Source organism: Pygocentrus nattereri, chromosome 3, assembly GCF_015220715.1.
Source record: "Pygocentrus nattereri isolate fPygNat1 chromosome 3, fPygNat1.pri, whole genome shotgun sequence".
NCBI lineage: Eukaryota > Metazoa > Chordata > Actinopteri > Characiformes > Serrasalmidae > Pygocentrus > Pygocentrus nattereri.
The window spans coordinates 19,889,797-19,911,748 of NC_051213.1; the positions used below are offsets into that span (position 1 = coordinate 19,889,797).

The window sequence follows — 21,952 nt, forward strand, 5'->3', positions numbered from 1 at the left end:
CAGTTAAGTGAAGTGGCTCTTTTAATCAGCATGACTTGTCAGTTTGACTTGACAAAGTATTGGAAAAAAAGCTCCAAATTGGCTTCATGATCACTCAGATCTTGTCTCTCTAGACTCTCTTAATTTCTGTGAAGCAATGATGTTTCTTGCTAGATTAGTACACAAGTATGTGTTATGCTGTTTGAGTTAAGGACATATTTGGTACACCAATTATTGATTGTTAATAATAATAATAGTAACCTTTAAGGGACCCATATCACAGAAAACAAATGTTTGATGTAAAAGATAAACTGTTTAAGAAGTTTCAAAACATATCATTCACTCCCAATTCCATGTGGTCCATATATCAAAATTGAGTAGCATTTTTGAGTTCCATTCCAAAAAAGGCCATTTTTGAATTCACTGTGTTTGTCATACACTATGTTGCCAAATGTATTTAGTCACCCATCCAAATGATTGAATTCAGGTGTTTCAGTCACTTCCATGGCCACAGGTGTATAAAACCAAGCATGCAGACTGCTTCTACAAACATTTGTGGAAGAATGGGTCGCTCTTAGGAGCTCATTGAATTCCTGCGTGGTACTGTGATAGGATGTCACCTGTGCAACGAGTCCAGTCATGAAATTTCCTTGCTACTAAGTATTCCACAGTCAACTGTCAGTGGTATTATAACAAAGTGGAAGCGATTGGGAACGACAGCAGCTTGGCCACAAAGTGGTAGGCCACAGGCGGATGCTGAGATGCACAGTGTTCAAAACTTTCTGCAGACTCAGTCGCTATAGACCTCCGAACTTCATGCAGCCTCCAGATTAGCACAAGAACAGTGTGTAGAGAGGTTCATGTAATGGGCCTCCATTTGGACAATTTCGTGCTCCCAACTTTGTGGGAACAGTTTGGGGATGGTCCCTTCCTGTTCCAACATGACTGCACACCTGTGCTCAAAAAGCAAGGTCCACAAAGACTTGGATGAGCGAGTTAGGTGTGGAAGAACTTGACTGGCCTGCACAGAATCCTGACCTCAACCTGATAGAACACCTTTGGGAGGAATTAGAGTGGAGACTGTAAGCCAGGCCTTCTCATCCAACATCAGTGTCTGACCTCACAAATGTGCTTCTGGAAGAATGGTCAAAAATTCCCATAAACACAATCCTAAACCTTGTGGAAAGCCTTGAAGAGTTGAAGCTGTTATAGCTGCAATGGGTGGGCAAACATCATATTAAATCCTATGGATTAAGAATTGGATGTCACTCAAGTTCATATGCGTGTGAAGGCACACGAGCAAGTACTTTTGACAATATAGTGTATCACAAAAACTGATAAATTTACATTTATGCACTTTTTTGCCTACTGCACTTTAGCCCTGGCCATTCAATTTAAAGTTACAAGGGAAATTTCAGCCTGTTCTGCTTTCTGAACGAGGCCAGGGCAGCCAGTGTTCAGAACAGTGATCATTTACATGTATCAGTCTTTAAGACACAGTCACAAAAACAGCCTGTTTAATTCTATGGGATAACGAGAAGTTGGAAAAATATCATTTATATCATGTATCATATTGTGACACTAATCTGTAGATCATATAACAATTTTATTTTGGTGTATAGATGATACCACCTTACAGATCTAGACTGAATAAATTCAGCTCTGGTATTTTTGTGGAGTGGGTTGTAGGAGAGAGAATCCCCCGCAGTGGTGCAGTGCAGCTAGATTCAGGTTCAGGCTCAGTGAGTGGGCTCTCAGTGTCTGCAGAGGTCTTAATAAAGGACATGTCTTCCCAAGCTTACTCTATCATTCAAGCCTCTAAATTCAGCCTTAATTTTAGGAACTACAGTACTATCCTGGAATACCTGGAATCTATTAAATTGTCTGTGTGGGCAGACAACAGAAATGTTGGCATTGTTCTAGTCGTGCTTGACCTAGATTTTAAAATGGATTCCATCAATGTAAGGTATAGTAAGAGACTGAATGCTTCAGTATAGTAGCCAGAAAGGTAAACAGTCTATTTAGAATTTAAAGAGATCTATTTAGAAGAAATGTTTCACATTTGGCAGAAATATGAAACGAAAAGCAATTTATGTTATCCATGAAATTATTTTGTGCAGCACACTTCTGTGACCAGCTTTATAAGGTATGTTCGCCATAGACCCCCCACCCCCTCCAGACACCAAAGATAGAGCTTTAAATCACTGTAGGGAAGACGTCTGGGCAAGGCAGCCAAAGTCGGCCTTCTTTCATCGTACACCGTATGCATCTCCATCGATTTAAGGGCTCCCCTGCTGCATACAACATATTCACTCCATCTGTCAGCAGCACCTGTGAGCCATGGTCAGTCTCACTGCCTTCAATCACTCTGCTCTCACTGCTCTCCTAATACTCCAAAGAGGAGAGGATTCACTGCATGGGCCATTCTCTTCTCTGTGACTGGCACACTTATACTACTTACATATTTTTTGCTGTCCTACAGAGGAAGGCTTTTTTAGGTTCATACATTTTCTTTGTAAATGTGTGAACCTGTATTTCGGCATACATCACAGGCCCCATGTGGTCTAGAGTTGGAGAGGACAGAGCCAGAGGCAGGGTCAACCATGCTCCCCCACCCCTAGAGCAGATGGAGGTTAAATGCTGTGCTCAAAGGCACTTTTGACAGTAGATGATGGCTTGTTTACACCTGTTGCTACTATTGTTGATGGCTACTAGGCTGAATCTGTGGCTACCTGCCTGCTGACATTGCTGAGATTCATATCTCTGACTTTTCAGTTTTTTGCCATGTTAGTTGGTTTCACAATCAGCCTAAATTCATTGATGAGAAGATGGTTAAGACGATGTTAGTAAATTCTGACATTGTATGCTACTGTCAGATTCAAGATATTAGTGGTCCAAATTACTTCTTAAATTGGAAAATAATTATTGTTTGTGTTATTGCATTTATTTTGGTTGTTCTGTAACAAACAGAATTCATATACATATATTCATATTCATATGTCATGACAAGCAGCAGAGGTAAAGACGAAAGGAAGGCAGAGTTAACACTGAGGTATTCATACTTATCCAGAAAAAATGCAAAAATAAACAAGGAAGACAAACTACACACAAGAGAAATGCAAGCAGTGTGCACAAAACTTTACAACATCTGTGACAACAATTGATGCAGTCTGGGGGCTTCACGCTGGAGCAGAAGTGGGACTGGAAGAGCTAATACATGAGCAAGTGGAGGACTCTATGACACACACTGACAAAAACATTCATAGGTATGTATTGTATTAGGAAAATTTGTATACTTATAACAAATGTTTTATACTAGGATGTGTCTTTAATAGGTAGTGTAAAAATTAGGACAGAAAAATGTATCTTGGAACTTCTTTATTCTTCTGAGAGAACCTAATCACTAAATTGAATAATATGATTAGGGATGCACAGATGGGAACTCTGTCAATATGTGCTGTTTTTCATGTACATATCTGCAGGGCCTCCAGAGACTAGGGAGAGTTAGCCGGAAATTTTTTGCAGGTCCTCATATGTAATTACTAAATTGATGGCCATACGTCTAAAATAATTATAAAGTCTGCATGACACAAAAAATGCTCATACATATAACTGCAACAAATAAGAATCTACTATATATTATATGAGAATTAATTATTTTGCTTCCTTTTGTCCCAATTGTTTTCCACCACTATTCAAAGTGCACATAGACAACATGAGTAGTTTATTAAAGTGCCCATATCCATCCTTTTTCTTGTGATTAATATTTTTGCTAGAGGTCCACTTATGAGGTTGCTAAACTTCAACAGTGTAAGACACTACATCAATCTCAAGGGAAATCCAGTTTCGCATTATAAATTAGTTCACATAAATAAGTTCATGCTATGTCAGTTTTAAGCGTGTTACTGTAAGTGGGGCAGAAGACTTAGAGTTCCCTTGTCTGCAGCAGTGCGGTTATCTCTATCCGTCTAAAGGGAGCAGGGATGAGTGGCTGTGCTGAATGTGCTTTTGTTGTTAGCCTGTAATGAAATGCTTGGTCATCGCTCCCTCTTGGCCCAGGCTCATTAATCTGAGGAGCCGAGGTTGGCACAAGCCTGCTGGAATGAGACAGCTGTTTGCCATGCCAGAGCAATCAGTGCTACACTGCCCTGTAAATATTTGCAATTAGCTGAGATGCCTGGTTCTGCTCTGCTGGGGGATGACCATTATAGACCGGCTTTGGATCTGATAAAATATAGAGTAATGTTATGCTTCAAAGAACCTGCATATTGAATGTAATACAACTAAATAATTTCACTATAGTACATTTTGTGACAAAACTGTCATTTATGCAACAGCTGGATAGACAAGCCTGGTGTTTATGGTTATAAATGAGACAATATTTTATATTATTCACAGGAAATGGTTTGTGGTGGAGACTTTTTTCTGCTATTGTAGCAAAAAATATGAAGTAGAATAATATTCTGCTTTATGGCAAGTTCTTCTATTATTCTACTTCATATTTAGTCCTATGAGTAATTTGATACCATTTTTTCTGATATTCTTACCTGATAGCCTATCTTCTTAGGGGCCACCAGATGGCACTTTATTTGCACATAAAATCTATAGTCTCCATTGCTGCAGTATTTATCTAGTAGTAATACTATATAGCACCTTGGGAAAGAGTGCTGAGAGATATATGATCTATACTCTTGTTATGCAAAAATACAAAAAATTTAAGCAGGATTAATAAATAATAAGAACATGGTTAACTGTAATGCATGCTTCAGATTGTGTTCAAAGAGCAGTTCAAAACACAGAACAACAAAAAAGTTTATTTTCTGGAAATGTGATTTCTGTGTGTTTAACAACATCATATGAAGTTTGGTGTCAACAAGCAGGACAGTTCAAAACAATCCAATTAAAACAAGCTATGTCTGCCTGGGTGCATTAACTTTATTAATATTTAAACATCATCAGATACTGTGATATGTTTGGAAAGTGTTGTGATATTGAATTTTATCAGTATTTGCCAGCCCTACTAGGAAACTTGTCTCAGTAAAACTCAGTGTTGCCAGGGTGAGGTAAATGACAAGTAAATCACTTGAGTATCAGATCATATCAAATTTAATGCAGCATAAAGAACACCATATGAATATAGATCTAGATAAGTAGGTATTTGTGACATATCTCTTATCTTCACTCATCAACTGTTGATTATCCAGGCTAAGACCTAGTTAATACAGCTGTGGAATTTGGGTCATTTTGATGCATCCCAGACGACACATACAGTGGGTTGCAAAAGTATTCAGCCCCCTTGAACTTTTCAACCTTTTGCCACATTTCAGGCTTCAAACATAAAGATATGAAATTGTAATTTTTTGTGAAGAATCAACAACAAGTGGGACACAATTGTGAAGTGGAACGAAATTTATTGGATATTTTAAACTTTTTTTAGAAATAAAAAACTGAAAAGTGGGGCGTGCAATATTATTCGGCCCCTTTACTTTCAGTGCAGCAAACTCACTCCAGAAGTTCAGTGAGGATCTCTGAATGATCCAATGTTGACCTAAATGACTGATGATGATAAATAGAATCTACCTGTGTGTAATCAAGTCTCCGTATAAATGCACCTGCTCTGTGATAGTCTCAGAGTTCTGTTTAAAGCGCAGAGAGCATCATGAAGACCAAGGAACACACCAGGCAGGTCCGAGATACTGTTGTGGAGAGGTTTAAAGCCGGATTTGGATAGAAAAAGATTTCCCAAGCTTTAAACATCTCAAGGAGCACTGTGCAAGCGATCATATTGAAATGGAAGGAGCATCAGACCACTGCAAATCTACCAAGACCCGGCCGTCCCTCTAAACTTTCAGCTCAAACAAGGAGAAGACTGATCATAGATGCAGCCAAGAGGCCCATGATCACTCTGGATGAACTGCAGAGATCTACAGCTGAGGTGGGAGACTTTGTCCATAGGACAACGATCAGTGGTACACTGCACAAATCTGGGCTTTATGGAAGAGTGGCAAGAAAAAGCCATTTCTCAAAGATATCCATAAAAAGTCTCATTTAATGTTTGCCACAAGCCACCTGGGAGACACACCAAACATGTGGAAGAAGGTGCTCTGGTCAGATGAAACCAAAATCGAACTTATGTTTGGCGTAAAAGCAATACAGCTCATCACCCTGAACACACCATCCCCACTGTCAAACATGGTGGTGGCAGCATCATGGTTTGGGCCTGCTTTTCTTCAGCAGGGACAGGGAAGATGGTTAATATTGATGGGAAGATGGATGGAGCCAAATACAGGACCATTCTGGAAGAAAACCTGTTGGAGTCTGCAAAAGACCTGAGACTGGGACGGAGATTTATCTTCCAACAAGACAATGATCCAAAACATAAAGCAACATCTACAATGGAATGGTTCACAAATAAACGTATCCAGGTGTTAGAATGGCCAAGTCAAAGTCCAGACCTGAATCCAATCGAGAATCTGTGGAAAGAGCTGAAAACTGCTGTTCACAAACGCTCTCCATCCAACTTCACTGAGCTCGAGCTGTTTTGCAAGGAAGAATGGGCAAAAATTTCAGTCTCTCGATGTGCAAGACTGACAGAGACGTACCCCAAGCCACTTGCAGCTGTAATCACAGCAAAAGGTGGCGCTACAAAGTATTAAAGCAAGGGGGCTGAATAATATTGCACGCCCCACTTTTCAGTTTTTTATTTCTAAAAAAAGTTTAAAATATCCAACAAATTTCGTTCCATTTCACGATTGTGTCCCACTTGTTGTTGACTCTTCACAAAAAATGTCAATTTCATATCTTTATGTTTGAAGCCTGAAATGTGGCAAAAGGTTGAAAAGTTCAAGGGGGCTGAATACTTTTGCAACCCACTGTAACTGCGTAGTACAGCTGATGCCTTTCAAATGTGAAACTTGAAGTACCTACTGATACAAAGCACTGGTTCCAGCTTTTTTCTGTTCTAACCATTCAACACTTGTATATATGGTTTATTTGGAGATACATTGTGATTTGTATAATCCCTCGCCATCCAAAATATAGACGTGTTCTGAATGTTTTTAAATGTAAATGCTAATTTGAAAATGCTACTTAAATTGTGTATTTGCAATTGCATTTACCATGTGAGTGTGCATTATTAAAGGCCTAATTCAAATTCAAAGGCAAAATAAATGTATTTGCAATTGCATTTCTATATATAACATTAATGAAAATGTTAATATGGAAAAGCAAAGTCTTTTTGACATTTCATTTTCATAATTTTAATGGTCTGACTGACTTTAAAAAACGTAAAAATAATCACCCATTTGCAGTTGCATTTCCTTATTGTCATGCTTCAGCTCTGCTCAAATTAAAATGTATTTGCATTTCACTGTCAGCAATGTGCTCCTGTCAGTCAAACGTGGGGTGGGAGGTCGGGAGGTGCTTTTAGTGTGGGACATATTTTAGGAAGAAGCAATGAAAAAAAAGAAACTTTAGTGGTACTGGAGCATTAGCAACCACTGCTAGTGATATTTTAACACTTCCCAAGCAATTTCTCCAGGACCAGGGTTGGGAAACACTGTGCCTACCCAGCAAAGTGTTTCCCAACCCTGGTCCTGAAGAATTTTAACAATAATATGTTTTTGGTCAACCGGGCTCCCAGCTCGTTAACAGCCACTGACTTTGCGATGGGTGTGTTTCAGCAATGCATGCACAAAAAAGTACAGAGCAATGTTTTTCCACCAGTACTATGAGCCTCTGGTCACAGTGTCACTAACACTGGCTCTCCTAGTCAGTCAGGAATCAACTCCACACAAAACAACAGCTCGTTAACAACCGCTGACTATTTGTCACAGGTGTGTTGAAGCAGGGAAAGCGCTGAGATGTGCAGAGCAGTGGTCCTCCAGCACCAGTATTGTTCTGACAGTCCTGCAAGCCTCTGCCCAAACCTGGTCATGATGTCACTAACATTGGTGCTTGTGCAGCCACAAGTTCTCCTAGTCAATCAAGAATCACTTCCACAAGGAACAACACAAAATCACTTTCATCAGAATTATCCTCAGCCTGTTTAGCAGATGTTAAATGTGTCACTAGAAGTGGTTACTATTACTAGCTTTGTATTGTAAATCAGCATCTAGCTTTTCGCCAGTACCATCAAAGTTCAGACATTTTCATACACCCTGCACTACAATGTCCCTACCAACTTCCTGCCCGAAGCATTTGGTTGACAGGAGTGCCATGCTGACAGTGAAAAATGCAAAGAGGGTATCATTAACATTTTAATTTTGACAGAGGTGAAGTGCTTCGATGAGGAAATGCAGATGTGTTTGCGATTTGCGATTGTTTTGTTTCTTAATATGTCAGTCAGACCATTAAGACAATGAGAATTAAATGTCTTTCATTGCTTTTCCATATTAACTTTTTCCAGCTGTTATTCACATAAATGCAAATACGCAACAAATAATGTATCAAATAATGCACACTCACATGGGAAATGCAATTGTAATTTAATTAGCCTTTTCAAATGTGCCTATCAATTTGGAAAAAAAAGTCTGGGATACGCTGCCATGAAAATGACTGTGCTCTGTAATATTGATAATGTTAACATTTTCAAGTAATATAAAATGAAATGCTGTTACAGATAGTTACATCATGCAACTTTCTCCTGATGTTTTAAGCTCTTATTGTTGCTGTCTCACTCTCCAGAAGAGTTGGTACTTGTGTGCTTTCTTAAAATAAAATGTTTCTCCCAATTTCCAGTATAGCATGAGTTGAAATGGTACATATGAACAACACAAAACAGAATAGCACTGGCAGAATCAGTTCAGTACTAAAACTGGTACATCTCTAGTATATCTTGAAAATTCTTTGTATGAAAGTAAGTAGTACAGCAAAAATTTACATATGATTATATATAGCCCAATCCTTCAGTCAGCAATAAAATTTAATACACTGCTGACACAACAGTAAAATGTTAGCGTTCTGTGAACGTGTGCCTGAGAACAACCTGTTTATTTGCTTATTACTGATCTGTCATACAGAAATATTCTAAACGCTCACCTAATGGTTGTTACTGCAGTTGCATCTATCATCTTTCATTGTTTTTTATGTGTTTTATGTATTCAAAAGGATGTAAGCCTCAGATCTGCTGACTTAGAATGTGTTTACATTTATGGTATGATTTTAACTGGTGGAGGCTCATTAGAGGCTTGCTGGCAGCAGACAGAATTTAAAATGCAGTGGAAGGCTGCATTAATGATTTTGAACATGCTCATATGCTTTCCCACCGTGTAAACATGAACTTCAATTGAATCTCCTAAGAGCAGTGCAATGATTCCAAACTGAATGAAGTTTAATAACTCATGAGTGGAGGTGAAAACTTTTTGAAAGAAAGCAAGCCAAACAGGATGCTAAATGCTTGGAATTTGTTAGCGTGAGGAAACAGCAGTGACAGCAGAACTTGCTGCACATTCTTGCTTTGAAGCTTTGCTCCAAGAGTTAAGTGACTAAAACATTTACAATTTTGGCGCTCCACTTTATTTGGTGGTGTGGTCTTAAGGGTGGCAGGACATCTGTGTGGAAATACTCCTATTGTACACATAGTCTAGAGATTGTAATGCTCAATAAAATCAAAATGAGCTATTTAGGCCGTTTAGGTTCCATCCATGGTCTAAATAATTGGGGAGTGAATGGTACAATTTGTAAATTTTAACAATGTTTACATACTAGATTTAAAAACACACTTTCAGTGAAGGTGGAGCAGTTCGGAGATAAAGCCAGGTTGAGATGGTTTGGACATGTGTTGAGGAGGAATAGTGGATATATTGGTCAAAGAATGTTGGAGATGGAGCTGCCGGGCAGAAGGAGAAGAGGTAGACTTCAGAGAAGGTTTATGGATGTAGTGAAGGTGGACATGGAGATGGTTGGTGTAAAAGTAGAGGAGGCAGTAGATAGGGCAAGATGGAGGCAGATGATCCGCTGTGGCAACCCCTAAAGGGAGCAGCCGAAAGAAGAAGAAGACTTTCTAAGCCGCTTCTCCCTCAGGGTTGCGGGGGGGTGCTGGAGCCTATCCCAGTGGTCATCGGGCGGAAGGCAGGATACACCCTTGACAGGTCGCCAGTCCATCACAGGACAGGATTTAAACACTATCGTTTAAAAACAATGCTAGGAAGACACTAGTTTTTTGTGGTTTGAAACCTTTAAACCTTTGGCACAGTTTTGACACAGTTTTAGGTCATAGTTTAAATAACAAGTAGCAACTTTTGTGGAATATAATGCCTGTAGCTAATAACGAGACTGACGTTTTCTACTAGACGGCCAAAACTTGATACACCCTTACACTCCAGTGACATGAAACTTGACTCTGACTCGCACCCTAGAGACTTGAGATTCAACTCAGACTCACATGAATTGGCTTGAGAGCATTTCTGGTCATGGTGGCAAAGATTTATTACCCAAGAGGTAGACCTTTCTGGAACATCCAAAGTATGCCTATTGTACCTGTACCTTGGAGATAATAATGCCCACATTTTTACTCTCCAACTTTTTGAACATCTCTGTCATGGTTCAGAAAATGACAGAAAAAGGCTCCTGTAATTTAACTGAAGAGGAGGTTTCTTTTTATATTCCAGAAACTTCTACCTCTTCTTTGTAATGAATGAATCTTTGATGTGGGCTTCTTCTATTGTTTGTGACTTATAAAAGACTGAAGAATGTAAAATGGATTGCTGAGGGAAAGAAAAAAGCAACACCGCATTACACACAGTATAATAGCACTACTTCAAGCGCCTTCTTACTTCATTAATCCTCAGTTACCCTTAGCTGTGTTTTGCCACAGTATGAATATGGCCCACACAAATATCTTAATTAAGCTTCTCTTTTAGAAAAATAAAGCACATGATTAAAGCCATCAGTGACACATCTCTTTTAAACAAAGCCTAAGAGTCTTTTAAAAGAATCATGAGTAGGATTAATAAATGATGGAACAAGCGGATTATTGAGCGCAGCCAAACTTTTTCAGACGGAGAGAGCAGGTTTCTCTTTTTTTATGATGCATAAGAGAGTCTAATACAGTGCAATATGTGCTGGCCTTTGATGAAGTCTCACTCATATCCATCTCATGTACTTTGTAGGCATTTTTCACAAGAGTGTGGAGCTTCCCACTACTTGGACGAGTTATTAAGAGAAGATGTGTCCCTCAGAGAGGCCAGGGAAATCTCGAGCCTGCAGGCAAATATACACCGTCTGCACAGAGTAGGCTTTAAATGACTATCACAGCTGAAATACCTCACTTCCCTCTGTCATCCCTCTAAACTAGATGCGTGGACTGAGCTTGTGTATCACTTTTACACAACAGTGAGCCGTAGTCAGAATGTTACGTCCATCATTCCCTCTGCTGGTGAAGTCCAGTGCTTGTATATAATCATCAGTTATTGATGTATAGCTCGCCAGTGACCAGCAGCACACACCGTCCTTAAAGTTTACTTCTTGGAGCCTCGTTTTTAGCAGTTAAAACATACAGATTGGGCATTTTTTTCAACATTTATATAAACAGAACTATCACAGAAATATGCGCACCCAGCCTCATGTACAACCCTATTTCCTAAATTGTTGGGACACTTTGCAAAATGCAAGTAAACAAAATTCAATAATGCACAAATCATTTAAACCCTATATTGCATTGAAAATAGTACAAAGACAACAAACGAAATGTTGAAACTGAGAAATTCAATTGTTTTTTGAAAAAATACATGCCCATTTTGAGTTTGATGCCAACAACACATTCCAGAAACGTTTGGACAAGGGCATGTTTACCACTGTTTTTCATCATCTCTTCTTTGAACAACACTCTGTAGGCATTTGGGAACTGAGGAGACCAACTGCTGTAGTTTTGTAAAATGTTTTCCCATTTTCGCTTAACATAGGATTTCAGCTGCTCAACAGTTTGGGGTCTTCCTCTGTTTTTTTTTCTTGTTTTCAGCGGTGACAGGTCTGGACTACAGGCAGGCCAGTTTAGCGCTCTTTTAATACAGAGCAATGCTGTTGCAAAACATGCAGAATATGGTTTGTCTTGCTGAAATAATCTAGGCCTTCCCTTAAAAAGGAAGTCGTCTGGATGGCAGCATATGTTGCCAAAACGTATATATCGTCCAGGATTAGTGGTGCCTTCACAGATGTGCCAGTCACTCCTGCCATGTGGACTAATGCACCCCTATACCATCATGAACACTGGCTCTTGAACTTTGCAGTAATAGAAAGCTGAGTGGTCTTTAGCCCACAGTGTCCATGATTTTCAAAAAGAAATTCAAATGTTGATTCGTCGGACCACAGGACACTTTTTCACTTCCTCTCAGTCCATTTTAAATTACTTTTGATTTAGACAGTGTTTCTGAGCCCATGCAGTGATTTCTACAATTCTTGCAGAATTGTGTCTGTTTTTAGTGCAGTGCCACCTGAAGGGCCAGAGATCATGGCCAACATATACAGTTCTTTGGCCTTGTCCCTTGCAAACAGAGATACAAAGATTCTCTGAATTTAATGATGTTATTTACTGTAGATGATGAAAAGCAAAAGTTCTTTGCTATTTTACATTGAGAAACAATATTCTTGAATTGTTGCACTATTTGATCATGCAGTCTTTCACAGAGTGGTGACCCCCTCCTCATCATTACATCTGAAAGACAGCCTCTCTGGAATGCTCATTTTATACCCAATCATGTTACTGACCTGTTGTCAATCAACCACCAGGTGTTTATTTAGCATTACACAACTTTACAGATCTTTTGTTGCCCCCTGTTCCAACTCTTTTGGAACGTGTTGCTGGCATCAAATTCAAAACAGGTATATATTTTTCAAAAAATAATTTCTCAGTTTCTACATTTGATGTTATCTTTGAAGCATTTTCAATTAAATATAGGGTTTAAATGATTTGCACATTATTGCATTTTGTTTTTATTTACATTTTTCACAGTGTCCCACCTTTTTTGGAAATGGGGTTATAGAACAATCATAACGGCACTCAAGCTTTCCATGAATAGTGAGACACAATTCTTAGGTAAACAAGCAGGGCTTTGCTTGAAGCGTTCAACATATTTGCATGTATTATTAATTAAAACGATAATGACCTAAGGGAGGGTCTTGATGAGCTTGATCTACTTTTTAATTATCTTCACATCATTCACCAGGAAACATGCTTGCTTGCTTGCTTGAGATACAAAGATATAAGCACATTCAGTTTAACCTGTTTTCTTGCTCATGTATAATGATCCACAATCCTCTGTCTTTCATAGGTATCATTTAATCTTGACTCTTCTTAAAAGGTGTTGAATCAAACATGCAGAGTTGGTAGTTTCCTTCTTTTCTTATGGATACCTGCTGTTTTTGCCTGTATGGATATAGAAAAGCTGTAAAGAAAAGCTCTTGTTTTGACTGTTCCTTGAGATTTTTATCTTAAATGGAGCCATTCTTCAGTTTTCAGGCATTAAAGGAGAATTCGATTTATCATAACTTATTCATTAGTCACTGGTTAATATCTAAACAAACAAATTCAGAGTGGTTTGATATAAAATGTTCAGAGAAACTTACTGAGTCAGTATTGTTCACAGTGGTGGTGAAAGCAGATGTCTGAAAGCTTAATTTCTCTAAATCCTATCGAATAAATTTATTACATGACATGGTTATGAATATGCTGCCTGATGTCTGGGGCATTGTTTGATAGTTTTGAGACAATGTTTTGGCCTAAAATGTCTTTTCTAAAAGCCATCAATGGGAGGGAGTTATATACAGGAGATTATAAGGTAAAATAGTCCCCAAAGAAAACATATTTTCTTCATATTTAGCACCATTCAACTATTATCAACATTACACATAAAAGACCAAATTAAGACACCTGTTGGATCACTGGTAGTTTGGTTAGTAAATAAAATGTCAATATGAAATTGTTGTAGACATTGCAACTATAAAGCACTGTAAATAAAATAAGTTTCTACACAATAGTTTCAGAGGCGCTTCTTTAGCAACATTAATCAATTAATGTTGTTTTAGCACTAGGACAAATTGAAATCATAGTGTAGAACCACCAGTCTTTTAACCTGCACCACAGAAAGGAGAGGTTGATACAGAGTGCCACTGAAAAGAGCTGCGTCACACCACGTGGACAGCTTTCCTCTCCCTGCCTCAGTACTTGCTAACCTGCATTTTCATTCCAAAAAAAAAATTCAAATACTTTCCTTCTGAAAAAAAAAAGAAAAAAGGAAATAAAATACAGGATCCCGTCAAATCTTCCTGAAGACAGGGCATGAATTTCTTATGAAGTGTGGCACACAAGATAAGCCACAGCAGCTTGAAGCTCACCGCTTTTAAGTTTTCCTCTGTTGTTTTGCCTTTTAATAAGTGCTGTTTATTTAAACATGGTGAGAGAGATGAAATGTGTACAGAAAGGGGATTGCCTTTAAAGAATCTCCAGCCATGATCTCTTTTAGCAGATGATTGCTTTATTGTTTGATAGTTTTTTTGTTTGTTTTCTTGATATTCCTCTGTAATTTTCTGGATTTCCATGGCAGGAAGACAGCTACTGTACTTGGTGGTTCTGTTGTGCTTCTTTTCATCTGTATATGGGTAGCTGAAGAGTCTGTGGTTACCTAATATAGGTCAGTATGTTCCTGTGGGTGTATCTGCCTATTAAAAGTGTAAAGTAAGCTGTTTATGTTCGGTAACATTATGTATGATACTCAGTAAGAGCCTGCATTTACTTCTTAAAACCTTTAGCAGCATAAATTACACAAACGTAATACAATCTCAAATAATAAAATGCATTCCTGAAATTCTTGACTACAGGACCTTGAGTAAACGAATAAACACTTGCCATGTGAAGAGAAAGATGTTTAATTCTGTTCAACTCCTTATTTCCCTGTATTTTTAGAAATCACACATAATTCACAAATACTTTGACACATGCTGTTTTCTTCTCTGCTGTGCTCACACTGAGACAAATGCTGGCAGTCACGCTGATGTAAATAACAGCTGCCCAATTATCATGATTAATTCTCTGAGCACAGCAGATGTGGAACTCCTTACATAGTGTACACCAAATCATCAGCCCATCATGCATATGCCAGCTCTGTCAATGTATCTCTACTAGGTTAATGTGAACATCTGGGGGTTTGGAAGCAGAAGACGACTCCCTCCCATGAGCTCCCTTTAGTTTATGAATGATTCTGAGAAGTGATTAACCGTCAAAAGATTTTAGAGTAGACATGTGATGCCATTTTGTGCCAGCTAAGCATACACAAGAGAGCACAGTCTAAAATAATTCATGTTCATCACTAAAACAGCAAACTATGAAAAAATAGTATTTTCTGTCTCGCACAGTTATCCTAATGTGTTAAGGTCAATTAGATGACAGTTAAACCATTCCATTGATTTTAGCCAGCTAACTCCCTGTTTCTTCTTTTCTGATTTGCTTACATACTAACAAATATAAACTGTAGTGTCACTGGAACAAAATGAGGAGTCAAACAGACATCAGATAATTATAAGCATAAATATCCTGAAATGACTGCACACAGTAATTGGATGTGTTGAAGGCTTCTGCCTGGTTTGATCCTTCACAGCCATTGTACTGTTTCTATAAGGTCGCCTTCAGTCCTTTGAAGTGTGTTCTGATATCTGCAATGGTGCAGCAACAAGGTCAGACTTCAACCCACTTTGTTAAAGTGCTGACTGAAGCTCTAAAGTTTGCTCCAAACATAAAAATATGTGTATTGTTCTTTCCCAATGCCACATATCTGAATGGATTTCATTTTATAAACTCCCACATACAAAAAGGCAGGCAGCCCCACAACCACAGCCATGTTTATAATTTTGATACATCACATGTCCAAAAGTTTGTGGACACCTGTTTGTCTGAAATCAAAGAAATTAATCAGGAGCTTTTCTGTGCTAATATCCTCTAGTCTTCTGGGAACGTTTGAACTTGGAACATTGCTCTGAGGATTGCATTCAGCCAGGCCAGGTACTGGCACTGGGTCAGTAGTTCTGGATCACAAATGGCACGCCAGCTCATCCCTAAAGTATTGGATGGAGCTTCTTCAGTTGAGAGAGCACAACTGAGTTTCAGTGCTGGGGAGGGCTTTATACTCCTCTAGCCCACACTAAGCATAGTGGGCATACTGACCTTCAGCTAATGTGCAGCTGCTCCAGAGCATCACCATTCAGTTGGCGGTGCTTTTCTATTAACCTGCTGTGCATGCACAGTTGAACACCTTTGTCAGTAATAGATCCTCCTTAAAGGAGCTGAATTCACCAATTAGGAGTGTCTACAAACCTTTGGGCATTAAATGTAGTGAGAACATGCAGTATAAATACTTATAAAATAAAATAAATACTAGAGTCCAGTTGCAAATTTTCCACCTCATACACATTCACTGCTGAGTTGCAGGTTCACTTAATCTTGATTAAGCATAGATCTAAGTTTAGTTAGGATGGAAGGATGACCCTTTCAGAGCAGGTCCACATTACAGGCTTACTTCAGTGACCTCTCATGAGGCTCCACTCGGCCCTTGTGGGTGCACGCTGTAGCAGTCAGAGGTTGAGGCTGAGCAAAGGCAGCAGCTTTGCTCTTACAGGTTGCTCGTTTGCGTCAGTCCCCATCATCAGCTGCTCAACGCACGGAGCTGCTGCCGTTATTTTCACCCCTATTCCGGCAAGTCCCGCCTCCTGTGCGTTGATTAGTCAGCGGTGTCTCTCAACCTTCGTTGTAATTGGCCAATAACGTCCGGCCTCTTCAGTTAGGATTGGCTAGTAGTGTCACGCCCCCGCTCTGAGTTTGGCCAGTCGTTCATACTCTCAATCAATCCGCCAAACGGCAACCCTAACCAATCGTACAGCAGTAGGGGGCGTGCCTTGTCGGAATACGGGTGTGGAAAAAAGCTCCAGTGCACTTTCATTCGAGCTCGCGCGGCGGAGCGAGCAGGAGCTGGAGCAGCAGCGTGATGAGGAGGTGGAGGAGAGTGTGAGCGGAGATGAAGGCGGTCAGGCTGCTTTTAGGCCAGCAGGAAGAAGCAGATCGTTAAATGCGCGCCCCCCAACCTTTAACGACCATGCTCTATTTTCAGCTGGTGATCATGGCGGGGACAGTCATGCTGGCCTACTACTTCGAGTACACGGACACGTTCAACGTGCACGTGCAGGGATTTTTCTGCTACGACAGTGCATACACCAAGCCCTACCTCGGCCCCGAGGAGACCAGTGCCATCCCACCCGCAGTGCTCTACGCAGTGGTCGCAGGGGTCCCAACACTGGTGGTGAGTTTCCTTTGCTGGAGTATCAGAGTGGTTGAGGGGAGGGGTCAGGTCGTGGGTCTAAACTTTTATGTGGCCTGATGGACAGTGTAGACGCTATTAAGTTGAGTAGTGAAGAAAATGTTTAGAAAATCAAAATAACTTATCTTGTTTTTGTAATGCCAAGTATTCACAGGCTGTGTGGTAATGTGTTCTTCATCACACCTGTTTTCCACTGTGTTAAGTATTGATTGTGAACTGGATTATCAAATAACTGGACCACAAATAAATGCAAAGTCCTGCCTTTGGTCTCATAGCACTGTAATAAATTAGGGCAGGATGTATGTTAGCTTTAATCTGTTCTTCATTACTCCTATCTTTTACTGTGTTAGATCGAATAGCAAATGTCTAAAATGCCAAAACAAACACCAAATATTGCCTTTTATCTTAGAACACTAGCTATAATGATTTATTATACAATGCATATCATATGTTAAATGGCATATACAGTATTATATGGTACCCATAGTCTACTATAAGGTTTATGTACATATACATGGTATGTCGAATAGTATTTATGGTATAAATGTTGTATAATTGGTATGGTAGCTTTGATCTGTTTTCATAATCTCTATCTCCCTATCTTTTCCATCAAATAAGGAGACATAATGAGGTGCCAGGGTTTGTGTATGTCTAAGTGAAGTGGATATATCATGAAAGCTTTGCCCTTTCATTTTCATAAGCTCTTTGATGCAAACCTCCATAGTGATACAGTACATTCTCTGTTTGATGTTGTAATTAACTTGCCCTTGTTTCAGATGCTAAATGACACCATGCATCCACGAAAGCACAAGAGTCTCAGTTATGATAGAACCTTCATGCATGTCACACTCTGCTAAGCCTGTCTGTAATCACCAGAAATCTTGCCTGTTAAACATCATCATAGCGGCCAGTGAGTCAGATGTACGTTTTATCACTGAGGATGCTACAAGCTGGATCTGTCATCAGCTTGTTTTCAGTAGGCGTTTCATTTAACTGAATACAGTTTGGGTTTCAGTGTAAACTTCTACCTGTGAGTTATTCACATAGATCATTGTCTAACATGTTTGCCATGTTTTGTTTTTGCACATCATCTGTCTGAATGTTTTTTTTTTCCACTTGGGAAAAAATGTATGTTTTGTGTGTATGTATGAATCAGAAAGAAAAGAACACACTAAAATATGGAGTCCTGTGTTCTGTTGTGATATTTTCTGTAAAGCCTGAAATAATTGTTTAAAAATCAGAGGCTTCATTCATGTTTCTCAGAGTTTTTTTGGGTAGCGTCATCCGACTTCATGTATTAACGTGATGCACAGTCTCATAAAGAAGGTTCGCCCCGAAGACACACCCTTCACCATATTTTGAGTTCTCCTTGAATGTTCTTTCAGTGCTCTCACAAACTTTTGATCCACTTGAGGAATGAGCACCTAGCACAACCTACTTTATAAGATGTTCTTTTGCATGGAGCTTGCAAATTATATGGCTTTACATGGCTACCAAGTCCGCAACATGGACTTAGGTCAGCTTTATTATCTATAATAATCCTTACAAATTGTCAGAAAACTTCATATTCAACTGAGTAGAATTTCCTGATATGATGAGGCCTGGGCCTGTATTCATGAAAATTCTTAAAGTATGGTAATAGTCTAGGAACATGTTCCTTATACTGAAACCACAGTAAATAAGAGATGATCCTAGAACAGCACTCTGGTTTTAAGAGGCTTCAAAAATATTGACCCCGATCAAACATTAATGCTATTACTTTTACATATTTGATAAACATGGGACCTGGTGTTTTTTAGCTGAGATTATTTCTTAGTCGCTCTGTTGGAATGTAGATTTACCTATAAACAATTACTATTAAAGTAGCTGCCAGTTAGTGATCTTGCTGCCTATTTGTCATTATTATCAGATTGATTTATTGATTAAGAGCTAGACAGATAGATAGATAGATAGATAGATAGATAGATAGAGAGAGAGAGAGAGAGAGAGAGAGAGATAGAGATTGATCCTCAGACAGAGAGATGTACTTTGCTGATCTCCAAGGAGATATTTGGGATAATAGTACAGACATGAAATGAGATTGCGCTGTTGTGCATGTGCACTCACACAAATGTCTACAGTTACACCGACTCATGTATTGTGTCAAGCAGCGCTTGTATGTTTCTCTTGAGTATGTCAAAAGTGCTCACCATGTTCAGTGTACATGCAGCATTAACTGAAAGACAGAGCTTTGTTGTTGTTTTTTTTAAGGTCTGTGATTTAGTGGCACTAATTTGCAACAAACCAAAGAGGAAAACACCAACTTACTCACATTCTGTTTGTTGCAACATAAACATATGAACACAATCTTCTTAAATAATTGTGATCAGCTGAGGTAATTGCAGTCAGGCAATTATGCAATAATTGTGACAGGTCTACCTTTCACATGATATTTATCATGTCTGCCTTAGCCAGACTGGAGCCGCTCTGTAAAGTGCTCGGCGTGCTTTTACTCTGTTTCTGTCCTTCATGGTCTAATCAGCAATGAAGCATGTTTCACTGTGTGTTGCTTCTTAATCCACGTATGTGCCCTGGTACAGTTTATATATCATGTCATTTCTTTTGAGGAAATTGGTTGTGTTGACGGAAAAAAGTCATCTGTTTGTATATCCCAGTGGTATTGGTAGACTCAACACTTTTCTTCACTGAAGGAGATGCCAGGCCATACACAGCTTGCAAGCTTCTCCAATAAGCCATCAGGCAGGCCGAGTGAAATAGTGCTACAGATGAGTGATAACAAAATCAGCTCACGTTCACTTTGATACAATACAGAAAGAAAATCATCTTGCTTCTGTGTAACTCTGCTATGACACTGTCTGAGCTTGATACCCTTGGCACACATGTTCTTGTCTGCTGTGGTTTGTAGTCAGTACAGCTAGCATGGTTATTTAGAAATAAATAACATAAACGAGAACAAGACAGTTTCATTAAAGTTGTCAAAAGTTTGCACTCTCTCTGATGCACATGGAGGCTGATCTCCAGGCAGATTGACATTTAAAAAAGTGGCAACTAAAATCAATTATTTTTGGTTCTCACCTATGTCTCCTGTGGGGTGCAGTGAAGTACAACAGCTCAGGTGCATTCTAAACAATTCTAGTACCCGCACTTTTTTACTGTGAAGCCACGCTGTTGTAACATGTGCAGAATGTGGCTTGGCATTGTCTTGCTGAAATAAACAGGGACGTCCCTGAAAAAGACGCATATGTTGCTCCAAAACCTGTACCTTTCAGCATTAATGGTGCTTTCACAAATGTGCAAGTTACCCATGCCATGGGCACTAACACACCCCCATACCATCAGAGATGCTGGCTTATGAACTTTGCGCTAAGAACAATCTGTACAGTCCTTTTCCTCCTTGGCCCAGAGGACACAACGTCCATAATTTCCAAGTTTTAACGACAAACTGTGTTCACTGACAGTGGTTTTCTGAAGTGTTCCTGAGCCCATGTGGTAATAGCCATTACAGAATGATGTGGGTTTTTAATGCAGTGCCGCCTGAGGGATCGAAGGTCACGGGCATTCAGTGTTGGTTTTCTGCCTTGCCGCTTACTTCCAGAGATTTCTCCAGATTCTCTGAATCTTTTGATGATATTATGGACTGTAGATGATGAAATCCCTGAATTCCTTGCAATTGCACGTAGAGAAACGTTGTTCTTAAACTGTTGGACTATTTGTTCACACAGTTGTTCATAAAGTGGTCAACCTCACCCCATCCTTGCTTGTGAACGACTGAGCCTTTCAGGGATGCTCCCTTTATATCCAGTCATGACACTCACCTGTTTCTAATTAATCTGTTCACCTGTGGAATGTTCCAAACAGGTGTTTTTTGAGCATTCCTCAACTTTCCCAGTCTTTTGTTGTACATGCCACCACACTTCCACTCACACTGCACTGTTGAAAAATATGGTTTGTGTGGCAAAATGATGAGCTTAAGGTTTCAGTTTGAGCTGAAACTCTTGCATGCATACTTGTTAATGCTCTCACTGTCTGTTATTTAATCTGTCATATCTCATCTTATTTTTAGACTAATTTAAATTGTTCTTCACACATTGAGCAGTTGTCAGTTCCTATCTCAGAGGGAAAGAGGTAATGTTTGTGTTACTTTCATTGTTTCTCTTTGTATATTTGTACAATAAGGTGACCTGAGCATGTGAACAAAGGTGATAGTAAGCATTCATAGATGTAGATTTTGGTAGTGTGTCTTCATTAGTGTAGATTTTCTTGTGCTGATTGGAGTTGGGATGTTTTGCCATAATGCACATTAAAATCAGCTATTTGATTTTCAAAGCAAGATACTGCGTGAATCAAACAACTTTGCTAAAATGTATTGTTTACTTTTGTGACTCGCTTGTCTCAGCACAGCAGTGTTCCATTTAGAAGCACAATTTTTTGCCAGTTATGTAACAAACAAGATACAAGTACAAATTATGCCATCAATGTTGCATTATATTACACTGCAGTTGTTTGATTAGAGACTTAATGAATTTCCACTACCAAAAAATATGCAGCGTGAACAGATAGATCTGGCATACTTTATAGCCTGAACCGCTAGCCTATTTTTGTATTTGTTTACCTGGTCTGATTCCTGCTGTTTCAGCCTTGTGTGTGCATACACAGATTGAGCCTGACTTTTA

At 39.2% G+C, this 21,952-nt stretch overlaps 1 protein-coding gene across 5 annotated transcripts in view; it reads left to right on the forward strand.

The window, feature by feature from the left end:
* Positions 1 to 21,952, forward strand: part of plppr5b (phospholipid phosphatase related 5b) — a 78,164-nt gene that overhangs the window by 10,653 nt on the left and 45,559 nt on the right. For 4 of the 5 annotated variants that reach the window (XM_037536748.1, XM_017700387.2, XM_017700388.2 and 1 more), the window contains exon 3: positions 17,073 to 17,261. In XM_037536748.1, the coding sequence (XP_037392645.1) occupies positions 17,073 to 17,261 (189 nt within the window). Of the gene's footprint in view, positions 1 to 16,903; positions 17,262 to 21,952 lie in introns of those variants that run through there. The other variant, XM_037536751.1, reaches the window with a different exon arrangement.